The sequence below is a fragment of the Lygodium microphyllum genome, chromosome 18 (assembly GCF_053477565.2).
Source record: "Lygodium microphyllum isolate KBCC chromosome 18, Lygodium_microphyllum_v1.1.10, whole genome shotgun sequence".
Lineage (NCBI taxonomy): Eukaryota > Viridiplantae > Streptophyta > Polypodiopsida > Schizaeales > Lygodiaceae > Lygodium > Lygodium microphyllum.
In genome coordinates, this window is record NC_141152.1 from 14,352,816 (window position 1) to 14,372,295 (window position 19,480).

The 19,480-nt window shown below is 40.9% G+C and overlaps 1 protein-coding gene across 6 annotated transcripts in view; it reads left to right on the forward strand.

Annotated features, from left to right (window-relative positions):
* LOC148020607 (uncharacterized) overlaps nucleotides 1-16,036 on the forward strand; it is an 86,095-nt gene extending 70,059 nt beyond the window's left edge. For 3 of the 6 annotated variants that reach the window (XM_087698395.1, XM_087698393.1, XM_087698394.1), the window contains 5 exons: nucleotides 14,457-14,561; nucleotides 14,650-14,745; nucleotides 14,838-14,918; nucleotides 15,295-15,396; nucleotides 15,485-16,036. In XM_087698395.1, the coding sequence (XP_087554521.1) occupies nucleotides 14,457-14,561; nucleotides 14,650-14,745; nucleotides 14,838-14,918; nucleotides 15,295-15,396; nucleotides 15,485-15,556 (456 nt within the window). In that variant the 3' untranslated portion in view covers nucleotides 15,557-16,036. The other 3 variants (XR_015694570.1, XM_087698396.1, XM_087698397.1) reach the window with 3 other exon arrangements.
* The last annotated feature ends 3,444 nt before the right edge of the window (nucleotides 16,037-19,480 follow it).

The following is a 19,480-nucleotide window of genomic DNA, read 5'->3' on the forward strand; positions in this document are numbered from 1 at the left end:
GAATATTGGGGGTTGGCTGACGCTGAGGAAAGATCATTCCAGCAAGGGTAACTACTGTTGTGTGCATTTTGTGGGCTGCAGGATCAGCTTGGAGGTAGGCAACAACAGACCATGTGTGCATAGCAAGAAAGGGACAGCAAGTTTTTCTCACTGCCTTTGTAAGAGGCAGTGGTAGGACAGAAGGGCTGGCCAATTGCATTGCAGTTTTACCCCCCTTTTGAAGCTATCAGAATTGCCATTAGAGTTGCTATTTGAAAGATTCTCTCTAGCTAATTTTCTCTCTATATAATGGGAATGTGTATTTGAGGTGCACATGTGAAGTGCAAGTGAATGAAGTGACATTAACGGCCTAAGTACCCCACATGAGGAGTGGGTGACATTGGCAAATGTTGTAAGAGTCATGCTGCACAAGTACTTCTGGATTCTTGGTGTCCATTTGGGTCTAGGCCATTAATTGGGCCATTAAAATGTTGTAAGTGTCATGCTATACAAGTACTTCTAGATGCTTGGTGTCAATTTGGGTCTAGGCCATTAATTGGGCCATTAAAATGTCTAGCGGCAACATTAGCGACTAGGCATTAATGAAAAAAATGATGCTAGTCCGAGGGTTGTCTTCGTACGTAGTGCGGACTGATTCGTACGGTATGTATTTGTACAATTCAGTACGAAAAATAAGGCACTTTTTGGCCACTCTCCTTCAAGCCTACAACTTGTTTTTTTCTTCCTCCTTTCTTTTTTTTTCTTCTTTCTTTCTTTCTTATCTCTCTCCCCCAAGCCTCTCTCTCTCTCTTTTTTTCGTGAAGGTAATTGAATTAAGTAGCAATATTTACATCAGACCAAGTCTCTCTCTCTCTCTCTTTCTCTCTCTCTCTTCTCACACCCTCATTCTCTCAAGCCTCTTATCTTTTTTTTCTTCATGAAGATAATTGAATTAAGTAGAAAATATTTACATCAGACCATTAGGTCAGCGAGGAAAAAAGCACAGGTACAAGTGAAAGTCTACCACGACTGTAACACAGAAATGTCACTTAGAAAGGACAGTTGGAGTAGAGTGAACAAAATCTAGCTAGGGAGTAACAATGTTAGGAAAAACTAGATCAGCTAACACCATAGAGGAGATCTGCCATAACACTAAACCATGAATACGGGCCACATGACCATGGATACTCCATACTGAATAAAAATGAACATTCCGAGTACGTCAAATATGCCACAAGGCTGTCCATCTAAGGAAATGGAAAAGACATGAATAATCTTAGTGCAAAGAGGACGTAGAAGTCATCTTTCCCATAATTCACGAACAAATTGATTTCTGGTGCTAAGTTTCACCGGACCACACACGGGAAACAAAACTCCAAATTTGTCTAGCAATAGGGCAAAAGACAAAGAGATGAAGCATTGTTTCATCACATGTAGTGCAGAATAAGCAACCACAAGCAAAGATATTGCGGGAATGCAGCACATCACCAGTTGGAAGAACCCCAATAAGCAGCCTCCACATGAACACTTTATCCTGATACGGAATCTTAGACTTCCAGAGTTGGATGAATCTTTCCTGCCACTTCTTTTTGCTATCCCGAATATGCCATAACTTATTAGCCTTTCCTGTGACCCATCACTTGGCCTCCACCATTTGATGATAAATCTGGTTAGGTGACATTTTCTCAAAATCATCAGGAATCACAAACTTCCAATCACACCAGGGAGACAATGGTTGTAATGCTGGCAAAGGAGAGAACCTCAAAAGTCTGCCTTGTATAGACGACCAAATGTCATGATAACCTCGATGTACTCGGAAGTACTGACGGATACGCCGAAAAGAATAAAGACGGGCGTATCAAGGAACGACACCATCAAGGACTGTCTGCAACCCCAAACGAGCCATCCGATTAAACTTATCTCTTTGCAAATCTTTATCAGGCCAATCCAACAACCTGGAAGTAGCCAACACTCCACCTTGCATTGAATTCTCGTCCTTACGAAAATCAGGAGGGTGCCAATTTGCAAACCGTAACATCGCTTGCCAAGATGCAATCAAATAAGAAAGGAGAAAAGATTAGGAGACCTTTACAGGTCTTGTGCAATTAAGCACATGCCACAAAGAAGCATGAATAACTGTGCTGCCATGAGAGATTCCCGTCTTTTCTATAAAAAACTTTGCAATATCTGACCAGGGATGACTCTCTATACATAGTGTCTACAAAAGAGCTAGCCTCAAGGCTACCATATGCAAGTTAATATCCAACAAAGCTGCTCCCCCCATCCTTTTAGGAGTAGTTATATGCTGCCACGAAATCCACACTTGGCCCTAGCGATTCCCTTTCTTTTTCCACAACATGAATCGGATAGGTTGAACCAATTTTAGAAGAGACTTCTTAGTCCAAGGAAGCAAAGACAGGAAAAACGAAATCATGCTGATCATGATGCATTGAGCAACCTTAGGTCTCACATGAAGAGGCCAGTCTTAAGATTTCCAGTACGTGAACCGATCATGAATACAGGATGGCATCCAATCCAGCAATGCATGGGGAGCTACATCCACACCAATAGGATAACCCAAGTATCTGGTTATGTTTCCCTTAGAAATCACAATTCCATGTTAGCCCAAGGCCTGCAAATCGTTCTCCGTGCAAGAAAGCAGTGTAGATTATTGAGTATTAATATGAAGACCCAATGCCATAGCAAAAATATTCCATGCAACCATTGCTCGATTGACATTCGAGCGATTAGCCTTAAGGAAGGAATCATTTGCCAAAGATTGACCCAAAAGTTGGGCCCCATTGGGAAGAGTCAAACCAACAATCTCACCTTGATCAGTCAACTTGTCCAACAATGAAAGCATCGGGTGAGTGACTAAAGTAAACAACAAAGGGCTGAGAGGGTAGCCTTGCCGAAGAGACCGGGATAAGGCAATTTCATATGTGATCCCTCCATTAAGTGCAATGCGGGCCACAACACCCTAACTAATGGTATCCACAAGAGAAATCATCCGAGACCCAAATCCCATGGTGGTCATTAGTTGCTGCAAAAAAGACGAGCTAACATGATCAAATGCCTTTTCAATATCATGTTGAAGCATAACAACCTGCTGAGCTGAAGCTTTAGCATTGTCAATTCCTAGTTGAACATTCAAAATGTTTTGTATTATATTCCGGACCTTAATGAAACTGTATTGGTGTGGATGAACCAACTACATAAATACTTTCTGCAATCTGTTGGCAATGATTTTTAAAGATTTTATATAAAGAACCCATAATAGAAATGGGTCTCCATTGTTTCAAGGAGGTTGGAGAGGGAACCTTAGGCAATAACCGAATGATATTAATCTTTCAGTTTGAAGGCATCTCACCAGAATTCCACACTTGCTGACACAGACGAATCAATGGGTCCTAGAGTTGCTCCACATGGGTTGAAAACAGTTCATTAGGAAGCCCATCCCAGCCAGGGCTTTTCCTTCGAGGCAAATGAGACAGCACCTCTTCCACTTCCTCCTCCGAAATATCGGCCTCCATCAAATCAACCCATTCTAGCTTAACCTTATTACCAACCAAATTCAAGCCTCTCTCTCTCTCTCTCTCTCTCTCTCTAGCCTCTCCCTCTCTCTTAACCTTCTCTCTCTCAAGCCCACACTTCTCTTATTTGTATGATCATTCATGTATGATGTATCCACTCAATCTATGTAGTTGTAAGTTGTAGGTAGCCCTAGTGCATGTTTCACATGGAGCATCAGGTTTTGGCATGTTACCCTCAAGTATTCATCTCATATACTCTAATAGCATTGCTATTTAGACTTGAAACATCTATTCTATTATATTTAGTCCAAAATAATCAAGTTAAATTTTTTTTCGTACTAATATCGTACCATGCCTTCTAAAATCTTAAGGTACCATTTAGTACTATATTTTATCATACTGTAATGTATCGTACCTAACATCTATGGCTAGTCCTAGGCCAATATTGGGACGTTTTTTCTGATAGAGTCAATAGCGTTGCAACAAACAATGCATAATTTTTTTTTTGGATATTGGTGGGGAGACAAACTACAACCACCTAAAAATAGACACCCAAGGTATCACTCTACATATGAGACCTCTAGTATGTATAGTGTGACAATGTGGAATGGGTTATGGAATATGATTCCTAATAGTTCCTTGGAGGAACTCACTAGCACCTTGGGTCCTTTGATGATACAATACATACATCTGCAAGGTGTGCATTTCCACATAGCAAAACCCTGGAGATGGGCACCGGCACCTCAGAATAATTGGCTTGATGATGAATGCTTTTGTTCAGTACATGTACAGACAGTCAAGCAAAGAGAATAGCTCGATGCTTAGTTTGATAGAAGAAACACAGCTGAGCTAGAAATAAGTTTTTAAAAAGCCCACATGTCAACTATTTTAGGACAGGACTACAAGAGGGCACAAAAGATGTTTCAAGAGAAAGGATCACCCACCTAAATTGCAACACCAGAAATATGGTATGAATAAATCTCATTTGATTGCTTCTTTTCCGACATGCCACACCCAGCTACACCTAGACCAACCCAAAGCAATTTCTTTACAAGTCGTAGATGCTATTGAGAGGTTGCAGACAGGGAGGGGACAGGATCATGATGGCCTAGTGGCTGAACATTTCTCACATGCCTGAGATACATTGGGCCCAATCTTAGTACACATGTTTAATAAAGCTACATGTGAGGAACTCTCAACTAGTTGGGCAGACCATACTATTGTGCCATTCTTAAGGGTGGGGATCTTGTTCTCACCAACTACATGATAATTATGATTAGACATTGCTTGGCAAAAATATATGTCTCTATTTTGGAACACCAATTGAGTCTTTGGACATAGAAATATAATCAGAGCTTAGCAAAAGCTGGTTTTAGGAAAGCTTCACCAGGTTGGACCGTGCACTTACACTCAAAGCTCCCATAGAAGAGGAAAGGGCACAAGATAAGTGGATTTATTACTGTTTTGAAAGTTTTTGACACTACCACAGTCAAGGCTCATGAGAGACTACAAAATATGGCCGTATTAAAGGATATACAATCGAGCATATATGAATTTGTATGAAACAGTGGATGAAGAGTACAGGCACAGAAAGGCCTGTTAAAAAAGGTGAAGACACTATTGCGGTGAAACAAGGTTGCCCATTGGCATCTACATTGCTTGGCCTATACATTGATCAGTAACAAATTATATAGACAGATTTGGAGGACATGGGCCAAGCTTGGTCAAAGTTTAAACATCTATCCTCTTGTATGTTGATGCCATTGTTCTCATCTCAGATTCACCAAAAGGGTTGCAACAACATCTACATGGTTTACATGTTATCTGCACAGACAGAGATCTCTCGCTAACCCTCAGTAAATCTGAGATCATGGTGTTCAACACCACCTAGGCTGTGTAAACCAGGGCAGAACAACAACTTATCTTTGACAAGAGCCACATAGACATGGCCAAATTATATGTATATTTAGGTGCGACCTTCAAAGGACATCAACTGTCTATGTGACAAGCTGCAAAGCAAGTTAGCATGAGGCTTTGCAGCAGTTAACATACTAGAAAGGCAATGTGCACACATACAATTCTCAAGAACCACACACCAAATATGGCTATTTGACACTCTAGTAACATTGACACTTCTTTATGGACATAGGTTTGGGGGCCTAGTCTCTACCACACAAGAAGAGAGCCACTACTAGAGCAAGATGGATCAAAGAAAGAACTATACGGGTTGTTACTTGACCGATAGTAGGGGTGTGCTTGTGTGTCCTCGAGAGCATGTGTTGAGAGTCGACTATGATGATAGTATGCATAACTTGTAGCAAGTCATTGACACTGCATGCTATCATCTAAGTTGAGCTAGGAGTTGTACCATTGGTTACAGGGGCACTATTTAAGGCAGTGCTTTTATTCAGAGATTATGGAAGCTTTTGTAGCACATATACTCACGCCTAGCACTCAAGTCTTCTAGACAGTTTACATCTAAAGGAGACAAGCTCTTTTGGTATGCTCAAATATATGTGCATGGCTCAGCTTGCATGGGATGAGTATTCAATATTGACAGTCTCTTCTCTTTTGATTACAGTCTAGATATTGACACCTTATACTTAGCAAGGCTGAAGTGAGCTGAGTGATTAAAATGGATACTCAATGCCAAGTTTACTACTATGAGATCAATGGGAGATACTATTGTGTCTTCCACGAGGGTTTTGGTACACCTCTGTGGGTCATGGAATATGAGTATGGGAAATGCTTAGGCTTACTCTTATTGGAGCTAAGGAGACATTGTTGAGCTAAAAATGCATTAGCTTTACTTAAACAGCCCCAAAACTTGCTTAATTAGTGAAGAAACCTTATTTATTTAAAAGAAGAGCGATCTTAGAGAGTTTTTGTGCCCCATAAGCACAAACGCACTTGGGAGGGCCCAAACTTTCTATAAATACGTATGCTGCCCTCCATTCAGCCCTCAATCTCATTTTTGTAGATTTCAAGTGTTTCAGCTTGCTATCCACATCCCGTCCGCGGAGGACATCTCAGCCAAAGCTGTCCATTGCTGTCTACATCAGCTGGTGCCTGATTTCCAGTCCTCTTCTGGCTGTTTGGAGCTGATCCCAGCCAGGCGACTGCTGTTCCTACACAGATGTGCTACTGTACTACCTGCCACGTCATTTGCAGCTTGTGTTTGACAGTTTTTTCTCTCCTCCGGCTGTCGCCCAGCTTCTGGTGTAGGTTGTTGCTAGGCTATCCACGTTTGGCAGTTTTCTCTCTTGCAGGCTGTTCTTCCTGCGTTTTTAGTCTTTCTCTCTCCTATAGCTTATGTTTTTAGTCTTTCTCTCTCCTCACTGTTGTCTGTATCAGATCCAACTTCTCACTACTATGTTTGCTGGTATTCGACATTCGGAGGTTGCCTTGCTGCGATTCAGGATTTGTTCGGAGTACAACACACTCTCCACCTCATTACCCCTGTCGTGATCCTTGATATACAAGAGTTCGAGGTTTAGTATTCATTCAATGCATAGTGTGTTTGTTGTATAAGCATTGTATATTCAACAGTTATATCACTTCAATTATTTTATGTGTTCATTGTCTTTGAGTTACCCTAACCCTAACAACCGAGTTCTTTTATCAGTCTATGCTTTGTCGTACGATTGTTATTTGTGTTTCTGTGTCAAAGTGTTTCTTTACATACTATCAGAGCTAGGTACTCTTTGAGAAACCTAGGCCTTTGATTTGAAACTTCTCCTAAGAAGCAAGAACAACAGTAGGTTCAAATGACTTCGAACACATCAACACCAATTCAGTCTCCGGAACAACCTATGCCGAGAACCGAGCGAGAGTGGGTAGAACAGCTTGCTTCACGAAGTTCCGACATGGTGAAAGACACTTCTGACAACATAGAAGAAAGGCTATACAGGCTTTCCACTGAAGAATATCATGTGATCATGGACTTTAGATGAAAGAAGATTGAGGAGCTTGATCGAAGGATTGCCCTTCAGAAGAAGCTACTCAATGCAGGTATGCATGAATTTCTCTCTTCAGATGTTGTGCATAAATCTGATGATATTGCAGGACCGTCGAGACCTCCCTCAGGGATGGGCCCCCTTGTTGGAGAAAGAGATCCGGAGTATGTTCCATTTTTTCATCCTCTTCCGTCCACTTCAGTGCAAGGTACATAGATTCGTGTTTTGTTCCTTTGTCTTTTACCTCTTCTGCTTTGCAAGATACTGATAGAAATCATGAGGAAGATAGAGTACAATGTGTTGACTACGGAAAAGGTTCTCTTGAGGCCCAATTGTTGTATATTAACACACGTTGTGGGGATTATAAGCAAAAGTTAGGTACCTCTTCTTCTACCCTTCCTTCTTTTCAGTTTACTTCTCAAAATCAGAATGAATTGGTATTTCTATTTCTACATTGCACGGTGCATCATCATCATCATTTCATTTTCAATCATTAAATGGTAGAAATGAACAAAATGCATCTACATCTTTCACACCACAAATTCAAAACCAACCTATCCGAACACATTCTTCCACTGCTTTTCATACCATTTACATTCCCCTATCAAACACCTCATGTTGCCCATCACACCGCACTGGGGGGTTATGGAAACATAGGCATCGCCTTGAGGACCTCATCCTTTCCTCAGTCGGGTGGTGTTCCACCTACTTCACACACTCTTTTAGAATCATTGCAGCTTGGGTATCCCCCTTAGTCTCTCCCGAGTGTGGATCTGTTGGTACCATAGCTTGCCTCTATAACATTACCTAGTAGACTTGTTGGTTATGTTGCTATGCCCCAACCGAGCTTTGGACAAGGCTTTCGTGTCCCAGTGCCTCCAGCTCCATCGGCACCTTATGGAAACATTCACGTTTCAGTGTCTCTGCATCAATCACTACTCATTGGATACTCCTCGCCTATTTTTGCCTACCCATCTTTTCTCTCTCATTCTTCCTATTAGACACACCCACCACCACCACCATCTTACCCTCCATCTTTAGCTTATTTCACTTTCCCGACACCTCATGGTTCCAGCTCATCTTTTACCAAGCATGCTTTCAATGATAAGACTCGTTGTACGGGTGAAACTTTACCACTTGGTTGAATTTGATGAGACATGCCCTTGACTCCTAGAACCTATGGGATCTTGTGCAGGGGTTGGAACCACAACCCGATCCCACACTTGTTCCATATGAGGTTCTCCGCTCATGGAAGGCTAGGAATGCCTCCACTATAGTTGAGCTGCTACTTGTAGGGCTTATTGTCTAAGTTTTATTCTCAACTTAAGCTTTTTGATTTAGCATCAAAACAATGGGCACACTTGACTGACCGCTATGCGGCTCGAGATAGGACCCGTTGTATAAATCTTGACTATGAGCTCCAACTCTTTAAAATCACTGAGCGGGATGACTTGAAAGTCAAGTTGGCTGAGTATCGGTGACTTCTTGCCGAATTTTCCACTACAGGGACTCCCAAGTCCTTTGACGATCAAGTCACATTATTTCTGAACAAACTTCTCAGGAAATACTCCAATTTTGTGGAAGGTATAGTTTCAAAGCCTACCATGCCTACTTTTTATGAATTTGAGTGTTAGCTGTTGTGTCCGGCGGCACGGTTGTTTGATCAATTTCATATGAATTCTTCCTCAGACGGGGCTCTTGTTGCTTATTCTCAAACGCGGCAAGAAGGGAAGGGCAAACAAAATCAAATCTCCACTCAAAATAAAAAACAAAGTCCATCCGAGGAATCCCAAGGAAACTCGCAGTCACAACTCAAACAAGGGTGACAGAATGTACCTAAAAAGAATAGGTATTGTCAACATTGTCAAAAGGTTGGACATTTTGACAATGAGTGTCGCTCAAAGACAGAGGCACAACACCCAAATCTAAGTCTCAGACCCCCACCCCTCAGTCGGGTAACCCCTAGCAGGGGAGGCAGGGTTATGGCAAGGAGTAGTTTAAAGGTCAGACTCATACTGCCATCGCTCAGTCATCTCAGTCGACAATGTTCTTAACTCCAGAGGGCTTGTCTGACTGGTCTGCAGAGGCCCACATCGTCTCCTTAGAGACAACAGATGCGAGTCTCGTCCACATCTGTGAGTTGCCTCTTGACGAGGTTACCGCAGAGGCCCACTCGTCAACCGAGCACTTCAGCTCCTGTTTGGATTGTGGACAGTGGAGCTATACATCATATGACTCCTATAAAGGATATTTTCCGTACCTGAGTCCTTGCAGTCGGGCGAACCCACGTAGGAAACAACTCCTCGGTCAAGATTAGACTCAAGATAGCGTCAGTTTTGCCACTAACAAGGGTCCAAATCTGGCTCCAGTGGACAATGTATACCATGTCCCCCAACTTGGGGTAAACTTGTTATCTGTTCAGTAGCTTTGCCAGTTGGGGCGAGTAGTTTTCTTTACAGCGACCACAGTCGAGGTCCTCGACTCTCAGACTGGTTTAGTGATTGCTCGTGGTGAGGCATAACCTAATGGCCTTTACCACATGACTCACTTTTTGACCAAGCTGACAACCAAGGGCTCCGTGTTCCATAACTTCCAGGTATTAGCCACATCTCGGGAGTCTACGAACAATGAGCGTCTTTGGCACTTTTGCTTAGGGCATATTGGTTATGACTCTCTTTATGAGTTATCCCGTCGTCAGTTGGTTGAGGGCCTTCCCTGTCTAAAACTAGCTTTCAATGTCTGTAAAGCTTGTCAACTCGAAAAGCAGCACCATATCCCATTCCTTCAACGGTCCACACATCGTGCTGAGAAGCCTTTTAGGTTGATTCATGTTGATCTTTGTGGGCCGACATCCACTGCCGTCTTAAATGACGCATTGTACTTCTTTTTGATAGTGGATGATTATTCTAGATACATGTGAGTGTACTTTCTCAAGCATAAGTCAGATGCTTTCACATATTTTTTTGCTTGGGTGCTGCTGGTTCATAACCAGATTGAACGTCGTATTGGTTGTATGAGGAGTGACAGCGGTGGTGAGTTTATCTCCCACGAGTTTTCCAAGTTTCTACTGAAGCATGGCATCTCTTGCTAGCTCACCTCTACTAACTTCCCCTCTCAGAATGGAGTCGTAGAGCGTAGGAACCGGATAGTCATGAAAATGACACACTCATTTATTGTATTATGGACATTTGTAACTTCACATCCGCATTGTCAGGATGATATGATTGTAAAAGGGCGCTTGGGAAAGTGAACAATTCCCCTGTGAGGGCACTGTCCAAGTGGCACTGTTGCATTGCATCTTGCATGAGCATGACATCTTGCATAGCCCTTTGCATTACCCCATGCATTGGCATTCTGTTTATGTAAACATGCATGTCTGCGCATTTATCCCTTTTTGGTTTTTTGGAGTAGTCAACTTTGGATCCACCATATTAATGGCATTGCCCATGGCAATCTCCAAGGCAGGTTTTCCTTAGCTTGCATGCTTCACCTATTATCTATATCCACGCCTTAGCCTTATTCTTCTTCATCAACACCCAGTAATGATAGGGATAGTATGCTTGTTTTGTGAAGGTCTTGGATCTAACCATCCTTATCATTTTCCCGTTTGGGGCACAGATGCTCAATAGGACGAAAACTGATTTGAACCTCCACTGAATGCTACATCTATCAAATTTATTTATAAAAAAAACACCGACAAAAAAAAACAAAAAAAAAGTCCATAGTCAATTCCATCCACCTTTGTAGGGCTTGGTAGGCCACTAGGCAGTCGACGTGCACCTTTTGTCCGATGCCCTGTCCTCTCTAGGGTGATCACTTAGGCTCCCTTGGTAAGATAACCATCGCCTCTGTAGTCTTAGTAGGCCACTGGGCAGCTGATGTGCACCCTTTGTTCGATGCTCTGGTTGCTTTGGGGTGGGATGCCTTGGGGTAAAAGATATTTTTCGTGGTACTGTTGTTGGGCCTGAGAGGGGATGTTGAGCTAAAAATGCATTAGCTTTACTTAAACAGTCCCAAAACTTACTTAATTAATGAAGAAACCTTGTTTATTTAAAAGAAATGCGATCCTAGAGAGTTTCAGTATCCCATAAGCACAAACCCGCTTGGGAGGGCCCAAACTTTCTATAAGTACATATGCTGCCCTCCATTCAGCCCTCAATCTCGTTTTTGCAGATTTCAGGTGTTTCAGCTTGCTGCCCACACCCCGTTTGCGGAGGACATCTTAGCCAAAATTTGTCCATTGCTGTCTACATTAGTTGGCGCCTGATTTCCAAACCTCTTCTCACAGTTTGGAGTTGATCCCAGCTAGGCGACTGTTGTTCCTGCACAAACCTGCTGTCGTACTACTTGCCACATCATCGGCAGCTTGTGTTTGGCAGGTTTCTCTCTCCTCCAGCTATCACCTAGCTTCTGCAAGGTGTTGCCAGGCTGTCCAGCCTGCGTTTGGCAGTTTTCTCTCTCCTCCAACTGTTGCCCAAGTTCTGCAGGCTGTTCCTAGGCTGTCCTACCTACGTTTTTAGTTCTCTAGCTCCCTCACCCTGTAGCGCCGAGTTGTGTTGATGCGCATTGATAGCTGCACTCTCGCCTTTGCGAACCATGTTACCTCTGTGCCTTTGGCTTGCGATATACAAAGTCCCTCTTGTGAATATGAGGTTTGCCCTCAAGATGGGCCATTCTGCGAACTTTTGTGCCGTGTCACGCTAAGGTATGCGTATTGTGTTGTGATGGGTGTATGGTGAGTTGAGAAACGGTGTCGCATCGCGGTCGTGCATGATTCCTCCAAGGGGTCGCAGGCAAGTCCCGCGGGGGATTCCAAGGGTCGAGACCGTAGGATGTCCTGCTTGCGTTTTTAGTCTTTCTCTCTCCTACAAGCTGCCGTGTCTATGTTTTTAGTCTCTCTCTTGCAGCTTGCATTTTTAGTCTTTCTCTCTCCTCAGTATTGTCTGCATCAAATCCAGCTTCTCATTGCTGCGTTTGCCCATGTTCGACATCCGGAGGCTGCCTTACTGTAATTCGGGATCCGTTCGGAGTATGACACTCTCCAGCTCATTATCCCTGCCCTGATCCTTGAGATACAGGAGTTCGAGGTTCAGTATTCATTCACTGCATAGTGTGTTTGCTGCATGAGCATTGTATATTCAGCAGTTATATCACTTTAGTTATTTTCTGTGTTCATTGTCTCTGAGTTATCCTAACCCTTACTGAGTTCTTTTATCAGTCTGTGCTTTGTCGTATGATTGTTATTTGTGTTTCTGTGTCAGAGTATTTCTTTACGGACATAGGGAGGCAACTTCTCAAGAACTGAAGCACACCATCACCCTTATGTCCGCCTAGCCAGAGACCCTTTGTAGATTTGTTCACTATAGCCACTACTGAAGAATCCATTTACCCCCCAACAACTACCAGACCCTCTTCTACATTGACAGATGGATAGACCATCCATGCAAGGAGTTACCATGCAGCGAGCCACTGCCTTGCGTTGCACGAGGCACCCATCACCCTCAAGCTCACCGCCTGTTATCACCAAATCAGGTCTATTATCATCTGACACCAGAGATTCCCACCAAAATACTGGAGCATAGACAAGGAGCAGTGGGCATACCATTCTATTACAGATATACTCTACATTAGAGGGGTGGCTTGACACTAAATATGGAAGATGGATGCTTATGGTGAACAGGCCTACAATTAATGTCTTCCGTTAGCTTTAGATGTAGATTTCTTAGCTAGGCTGAGACAGATTTATTTTACTTATTAGATCTTATTAGATCAAGATTGGACCAGATATTTTCTTTTGTTCTGCTTTATGTTCAATATTTGTATTTATACTTTTCACTTAATATGTGTCTCATCTTTTATTCATATCATGATAAGACGTCATCTGTAAGTGTAGAACACACTTAGGTCTCATAGGTTTTTGCAGCCTTTTGCAGACACATTTTTTTTGTTTGTAATAGACACCTCTCTCTCTCTCTCTCTCTCTCTCTCTGTGGCAAAAAAAAAAAAAGGAGTTCTATCCTCCATAGCCCTTGCTTCACTCTATCAAGCTGCAATATCCAGCACATTTTTGACTAGCACTTTCAACAAGGGAAAATCAAGCACCATGTCATGCCATGCCCTTTTAGGCAAAGCAAAATGTCGTATTTTAAATGACCAACTACCATGCCACAACTTAGTGTCATCAATGATTGAGGCATCAACTTCCTCATGCGCACTTAAGATCATAGGTGGACAGTGCAGCTTGTACAACCCATTCCATAATGTGCCAGTAATTATGTGATCATTGCTACAATTATGCACACTACATCTCTCCATATGAAAACATACAAAAAACTAGCAAACTTGCATGAATCCATCCTCAAGAAAGTCAGAACACTGCATCTTTCCAGGTGCATAAACCTCACGTGCATGTTTTATTAGCAGTTTCAACAAGGGTAGATCAAGCACCATGTCATGCTCTTTCTGATGAAGCAAATTGTCATTCAAATAACCAAACCCAACATGCCTTGAACAACTGAGGCATTGATTGCTATAGCATTCTCAGATGCACTCCTCTCATTTGTATTTAGCTAGTTCAACCCATTGTACTGTGTGCCAGCACTAATTATAATATCACCGTCACTGCAATCATGCACACTGCATCTATCCACATGAAAACAAACCGCAAAGCATGACATCTTTCAATATCATTGCGCCCCCATTTAACTACAAATATAGGAACCTCTTCAATGCATTTAATGGTATATGATGTGTTGTTGGTGCAAATGACAGATCCCCCCTTGTGTGCATTCCGCATAGAGACAAACAACCCTTTGTAAGAGATAATGTGCTTAGAAGCACAATCATCAACATACCATGCAGACACTAACAAGCATTGTGTTAGCTAGAAAGATCTATATTTGCTTGATTCTTTTTAGAATATATGAAATTTTGGGGTTTGGGGGGGAGAGAGAGAGAGAGAGAAAGAGATCTTGGTTGTGGATTGCAGTTAGAGCTGAGTTACAATCCAATCGGCCCAGATGGAGCAAAGATTCTTGCTGAAGTACTCAAATTTTATGGGAAGATACAAACTCTCCGTTTGGGCTGGTGTCAGGTTATTTGTGGTTTATTCTTTTGTGCTTGGAACCATGTCTTGTGATGAAGCATTTGGACATCCACCTTATGGTTTTTGTACTGTATAGGTAGGTATAAAAGGGGCTGAGTACATTTCGGAGGCATTGCAGTATAATAATACAATCTCAACTCTTGATCTTCGTGGGAATGGATTGGGTGATGATGTAAGTGAAACTTTGACCTATCTTGACATCAGGGATTTTGGAAATAAAAAGACGTGCTAAATGCTGATTGGTATTTGTACTGACCCATCCAGGGTGCTGCTGCATTGGGTCGAAGTCTACGAGTTGTAAATGAGACCTTGACTTCTCTAGATCTTGGTTTTAACGAGATAAGAGTAAGTGTTTCATAGTCTGTAAATGAGACCTTGACTTCTCTAGATCTTGGTTTTAACGAGATAAGAGTAAGTGTTTCATAGTCTGCTGAAACTTGAAGGAGCACATGTTTATGCTACAGTTTGTGCACCCGTTCTCAAGTGTTTTGAAAAGAACCTGTTTGGATAATTTGTTGTTTTATCCGTTTGAAAAGTCTTGAAAATGACCTACTTGTGACAAATCCTCTCTCTCTCTCTCTCTCTCTCTCTCTCTCTCTCTCTCTCTCTCTCGCTCTCTCACATATGTACCTTCTTATAGAATTTGCCTTTAGAAGATTAATAGCACAGGTTTTTTCATGCATATGAAGCAGTTAGTTGAGTTTTAAGCTATGTGCTGCAGGACAGGGGTGCATTTTCTTTGTCACAGGCTTTGAAAGCCAACCCTGATGCGGCAGTTACAACACTAAACCTTACAAATAACTACTTCACTAAGTATGGCCAGGTGTGTCTCTGTTACTGTTAAGTTTATCTAAATATTAAAATGTCTCAAGTTATGGATTCAGCTAATGAAGGCACTATGATATTCTCAGGTTGCTCTAACAGAGGCCAAAGATCATGTAATGGAGATGAATGATGGCAAAGAAGTGAATATCTATTTCTAGATATTACCTCCCAATTGCAACCCAATTTTGTTCTTGACAGTGCACATGATAGATTTCATGGGAGTGCGGCGAGAAACTTTTGTATGTATTGAACATCTTATCTGTTGCAGTAGTGCGGAAAGAGATTGTTTGGTCTCATGCATTAATGTGAGAAGAGGACAGATGATACCGTAGCATATTTGGGCAGATTTTGTAGTGAAGAGGAAATATAACTGCGGAATAGTCAAGGATGTACAAAACCTCCCACAGAGTTTGTGTGAGCACCATGTCTCTTTGTCCTATATGCCTTTGAAGTGTGTATAAGGACATTGTGTGTGTGTGTGTGTGTGTGTGTGTGTGCGTGCGTGCGTGTGTGTGCACACGTGCGCGCCTATGATTATATAGAGAGAGCACTTCAATGCAAAGGCTCCCCAAAGTTGCAAACAATGGGAATCTGATTGATACTGAGCTTATAATGGTCACGTTGATTGTTCCATAGAAGCTTTTATCTAAAAATTCTGTATGTAATCTGCAAGCTAAGCACCCAGCCCATGAGGATTTAAGAGTTTTTATCTCAGAACTCTATAGTTTGCAGCTGGTTTGTTTGTTGACGAAATCATGGGATTTGTTTACGTGGGTAGGGATCTTGTTTTGCCCTCTATCTCTCTATAGCAACTCTTATCACTGAGAGTTAGATCATTGGGCTGGATATGCAACAATATCTGTGTTTAGATAATCTGTGTTTAATACTTTTTAGATAATCTGTGTTGATTTTCATGTACAATTACTTCATCAAATGGATTAGAGAGAAAGCATGGCATCCTAGTATGAAAACAATAATCCTCCTTGCCTTGTTACAATGAACTTGGTACATGGCTATTGGTAACAAAAGGTCAGGACCTAGTTGCTACAAATATTGAACCAACTTTCTCTTGCAACTCCATTGTGACTTAATGCCCTTCTTTCAAAGCATAGAATTGAAGTTGTATGCAATAACAATAGCAATTAAGCCATTTGAAAATCTCATTGGCTAAATTTCCATAGTCAGACTGTACTAGGAATAAGATGACTTCCTTTCAGTTGGTACATAAAAAAATACTTAAAAGAGTTCGGTCAAAGACTCAAAAGAGGGAGCATGTGATAAAGTTGCATTGCTAATTGTTTGATCTTCAAATGAACAAGCTCTTTAAGATGAGCAAGCTCTTAGAGGGATGTTTTGAAGACGCTTGTGTCCATCATAGTGAATAGGTTATACTTTGGGGATACCTTTTGAACCATATCCACTTTTGTTTCTCATCCACCCACAAGGCTTGCTCCTAGACCACCTTAGGATTCATTACCTTGTTTGTACCTCTAGACCATGTAGGACGTGAGGGTCATTTCACCAAACTTTATCCACGATCGTCCAAGAAGATTTGTTAGGGTCGCTCGTACTTTCTTTACATTTGTCCATGGTAGATTTCCATTGTGCATTTTGGGTTGAACATATGGCATGTAAACTTTCACTTGGTTAGATTCATCCAAGGTCCCAATGTGTACATTGTTAACTTGTGTTGCTTTTGTGAAAATTAGTCACATTTTAACTTTGCTCAAAACCTTATATAAATTAGTGTTGCAATGTTGACTAGATTAGATGTATGTATTGTTTTCATTTTGAATGTCTTTATTTTATACTATTAGTTTATAAGTAATTGGGCAAATATTTGCTTAGTCACTTTTCTTGGATCATAATGTAAGGTTATGTTATGGTTATCCATTCTTGATGCATTTACTACAGTATGGAGAAGGTTATCCTAGTAGTGCTATCTTGCTTTGTTCTTTGAGCTCTCTGTTGTGTTTTATTAATGCTTATTGTACATCCAATTTGATGTTTGTACGTGTTTATGGATATCATGATATGTTGGCCAAATGCATTTACAAAAGGCATGCATTGCTTGGCAAATAGAAACATTTTTTCAAATGTAGTGTGTATGCATGCTTGTGTGGGTGTGATTATCTTGAGATCGTATGATTAACCATAGCTAGATGTATCTAAAACAAGGAATGGTTTAATTTGTAAACACATGCGTACATTGAAAACATGTTAGATTGCTTCATAATTTTCATTTGAATGGCGGTATATCATACTCTCACTTGATCAATTGAATAGATATTGATTACAAATTGCTTGAATCATAGTATGAGATAATATTGTCATTATTTATTTATTTTCCTTTGAAACTTGGGTTTTTTAAAATTATTTGAATGTAGTGTGTACCCATGTCAATGTCATGAACTTTGGGTTGTATAGTTAACCATGTGATGCTTTGATCCTAACACTTACTTAGATTGAACAAAATTCTATTTATTAATTTCTTTTGAATACATTTATATTCTTACTATATATAGATAGTGATGTGTTTGAACACACTTATGACCATTGAGGTACATTTTTCTCTCTTTAGGAGGTTATTTTCCCTCAGGTTTATATACATGCATTTTCACTTTTGGGGCATACTAAGCCTTGTAAATCTTCTTTATTGATACCTCTCAATACAATAAGTTGTGTTGTCTCAAGCTCCTATTCCAAGCTGTCTACTTGCATTTTTATAACCCTAAATCCAACAATTGCTAGGCTTCGACCTCTTGGGTAGATTTGTAAACATGCTTTGCTTCATTTTCTCGGATTGGAATGATGTGATGAGTGTTTTCAAGTCAATATATATTATGGGAGTATCAATAAGGACTTTATGTCGTTTGATTTTTTATTTTGCCTCTATTCACACTACTATTAGTACTATGCAAGTTATTTTGTGATTTTGTGTAGAATTTTTGACATTAGTCATTTATATATGTAAGAGCCCTTACCTGGACTCCTTAATATGGTGGCTTTACTTGTTCTTACATCTCATCTATTATTATCTTAGATGCTTCCACCTTGATTGTGGGGTTTGAAAAGTTCTAAGGAGATGAACAATCTTGTCCATATTGGGGTCATTCCAGTGTTATGATGATAGGAGGCATTGTGGGCAAATGCTCTATGGTTCCTTGTTGTAAGATGCTCTCAATATATCTTCAATCACTTGGGTCACCTTTTGAATCTATCCATCCATTTGTGGATGAGTGTAGTTGTGTATAAAAGATTTAAACAAACTTGTTAAGAATTTGGAGATAAATATTGTGCCTTTGTTACTTACTATCCTCTTAGGTAGACCATGAAGCCGAAAGATTTCCTTCACAAAAGTCCCATAAGCAATAACAAAAGAGAGATGATCCCAAATGATCAAGGTTACAGCAAGAAACAAATCCAAAAATTTAAAAAGGATTCTAATGCAAGATAAATAATGCACCAACTTGGAGATGATCATGCACATGATCACAACGGTTTGTATATCTGAAGCCTTAAAAGTGGTCTTCATTGGGCCGTAGTGAGCATATCCCCTATGACTACAGAAGAGTTCTAGTCCCCTTTAATTGTTTGACATCTTAGCACAAGTCCATGCTAATGATGAACCCTTTTGGCTTTAACTCTCTAACAACTTAAGAAGTGCATCATATATTGGAGCACATTGTCTTTTTTTTGGGGCAATGATAGCTTCATCTTACTTCACTTAGGTTTGGGCATACCTAGATGTCTTGCAATGGGAGAATTCAGGCTCCAGTCCTTGAGAATGCACAACTTATCATTAAAGAAGAGGTATTCTCCCTAAATGTGATAGTTTGCGAACTTGGTCTACAATTGGGGGTCTTCATGTTTACTTAAGATGCGTTGCTTTTACTCCTCATAGCTAGGATCCTTAGGGATTTCCTCAGCAACAATTTCAAGGATCGGGTTACTCAGGGCATAGCCAAGATTCTCTTCTTGCTTGGTCTTCTATGATCAAAGCATTGAGGAATGCCTATCAACTTAAGGTGTTAGCAACCACATTCTCCTTCCCTAGATGGAAATTGATCTCAAAGTTGAAC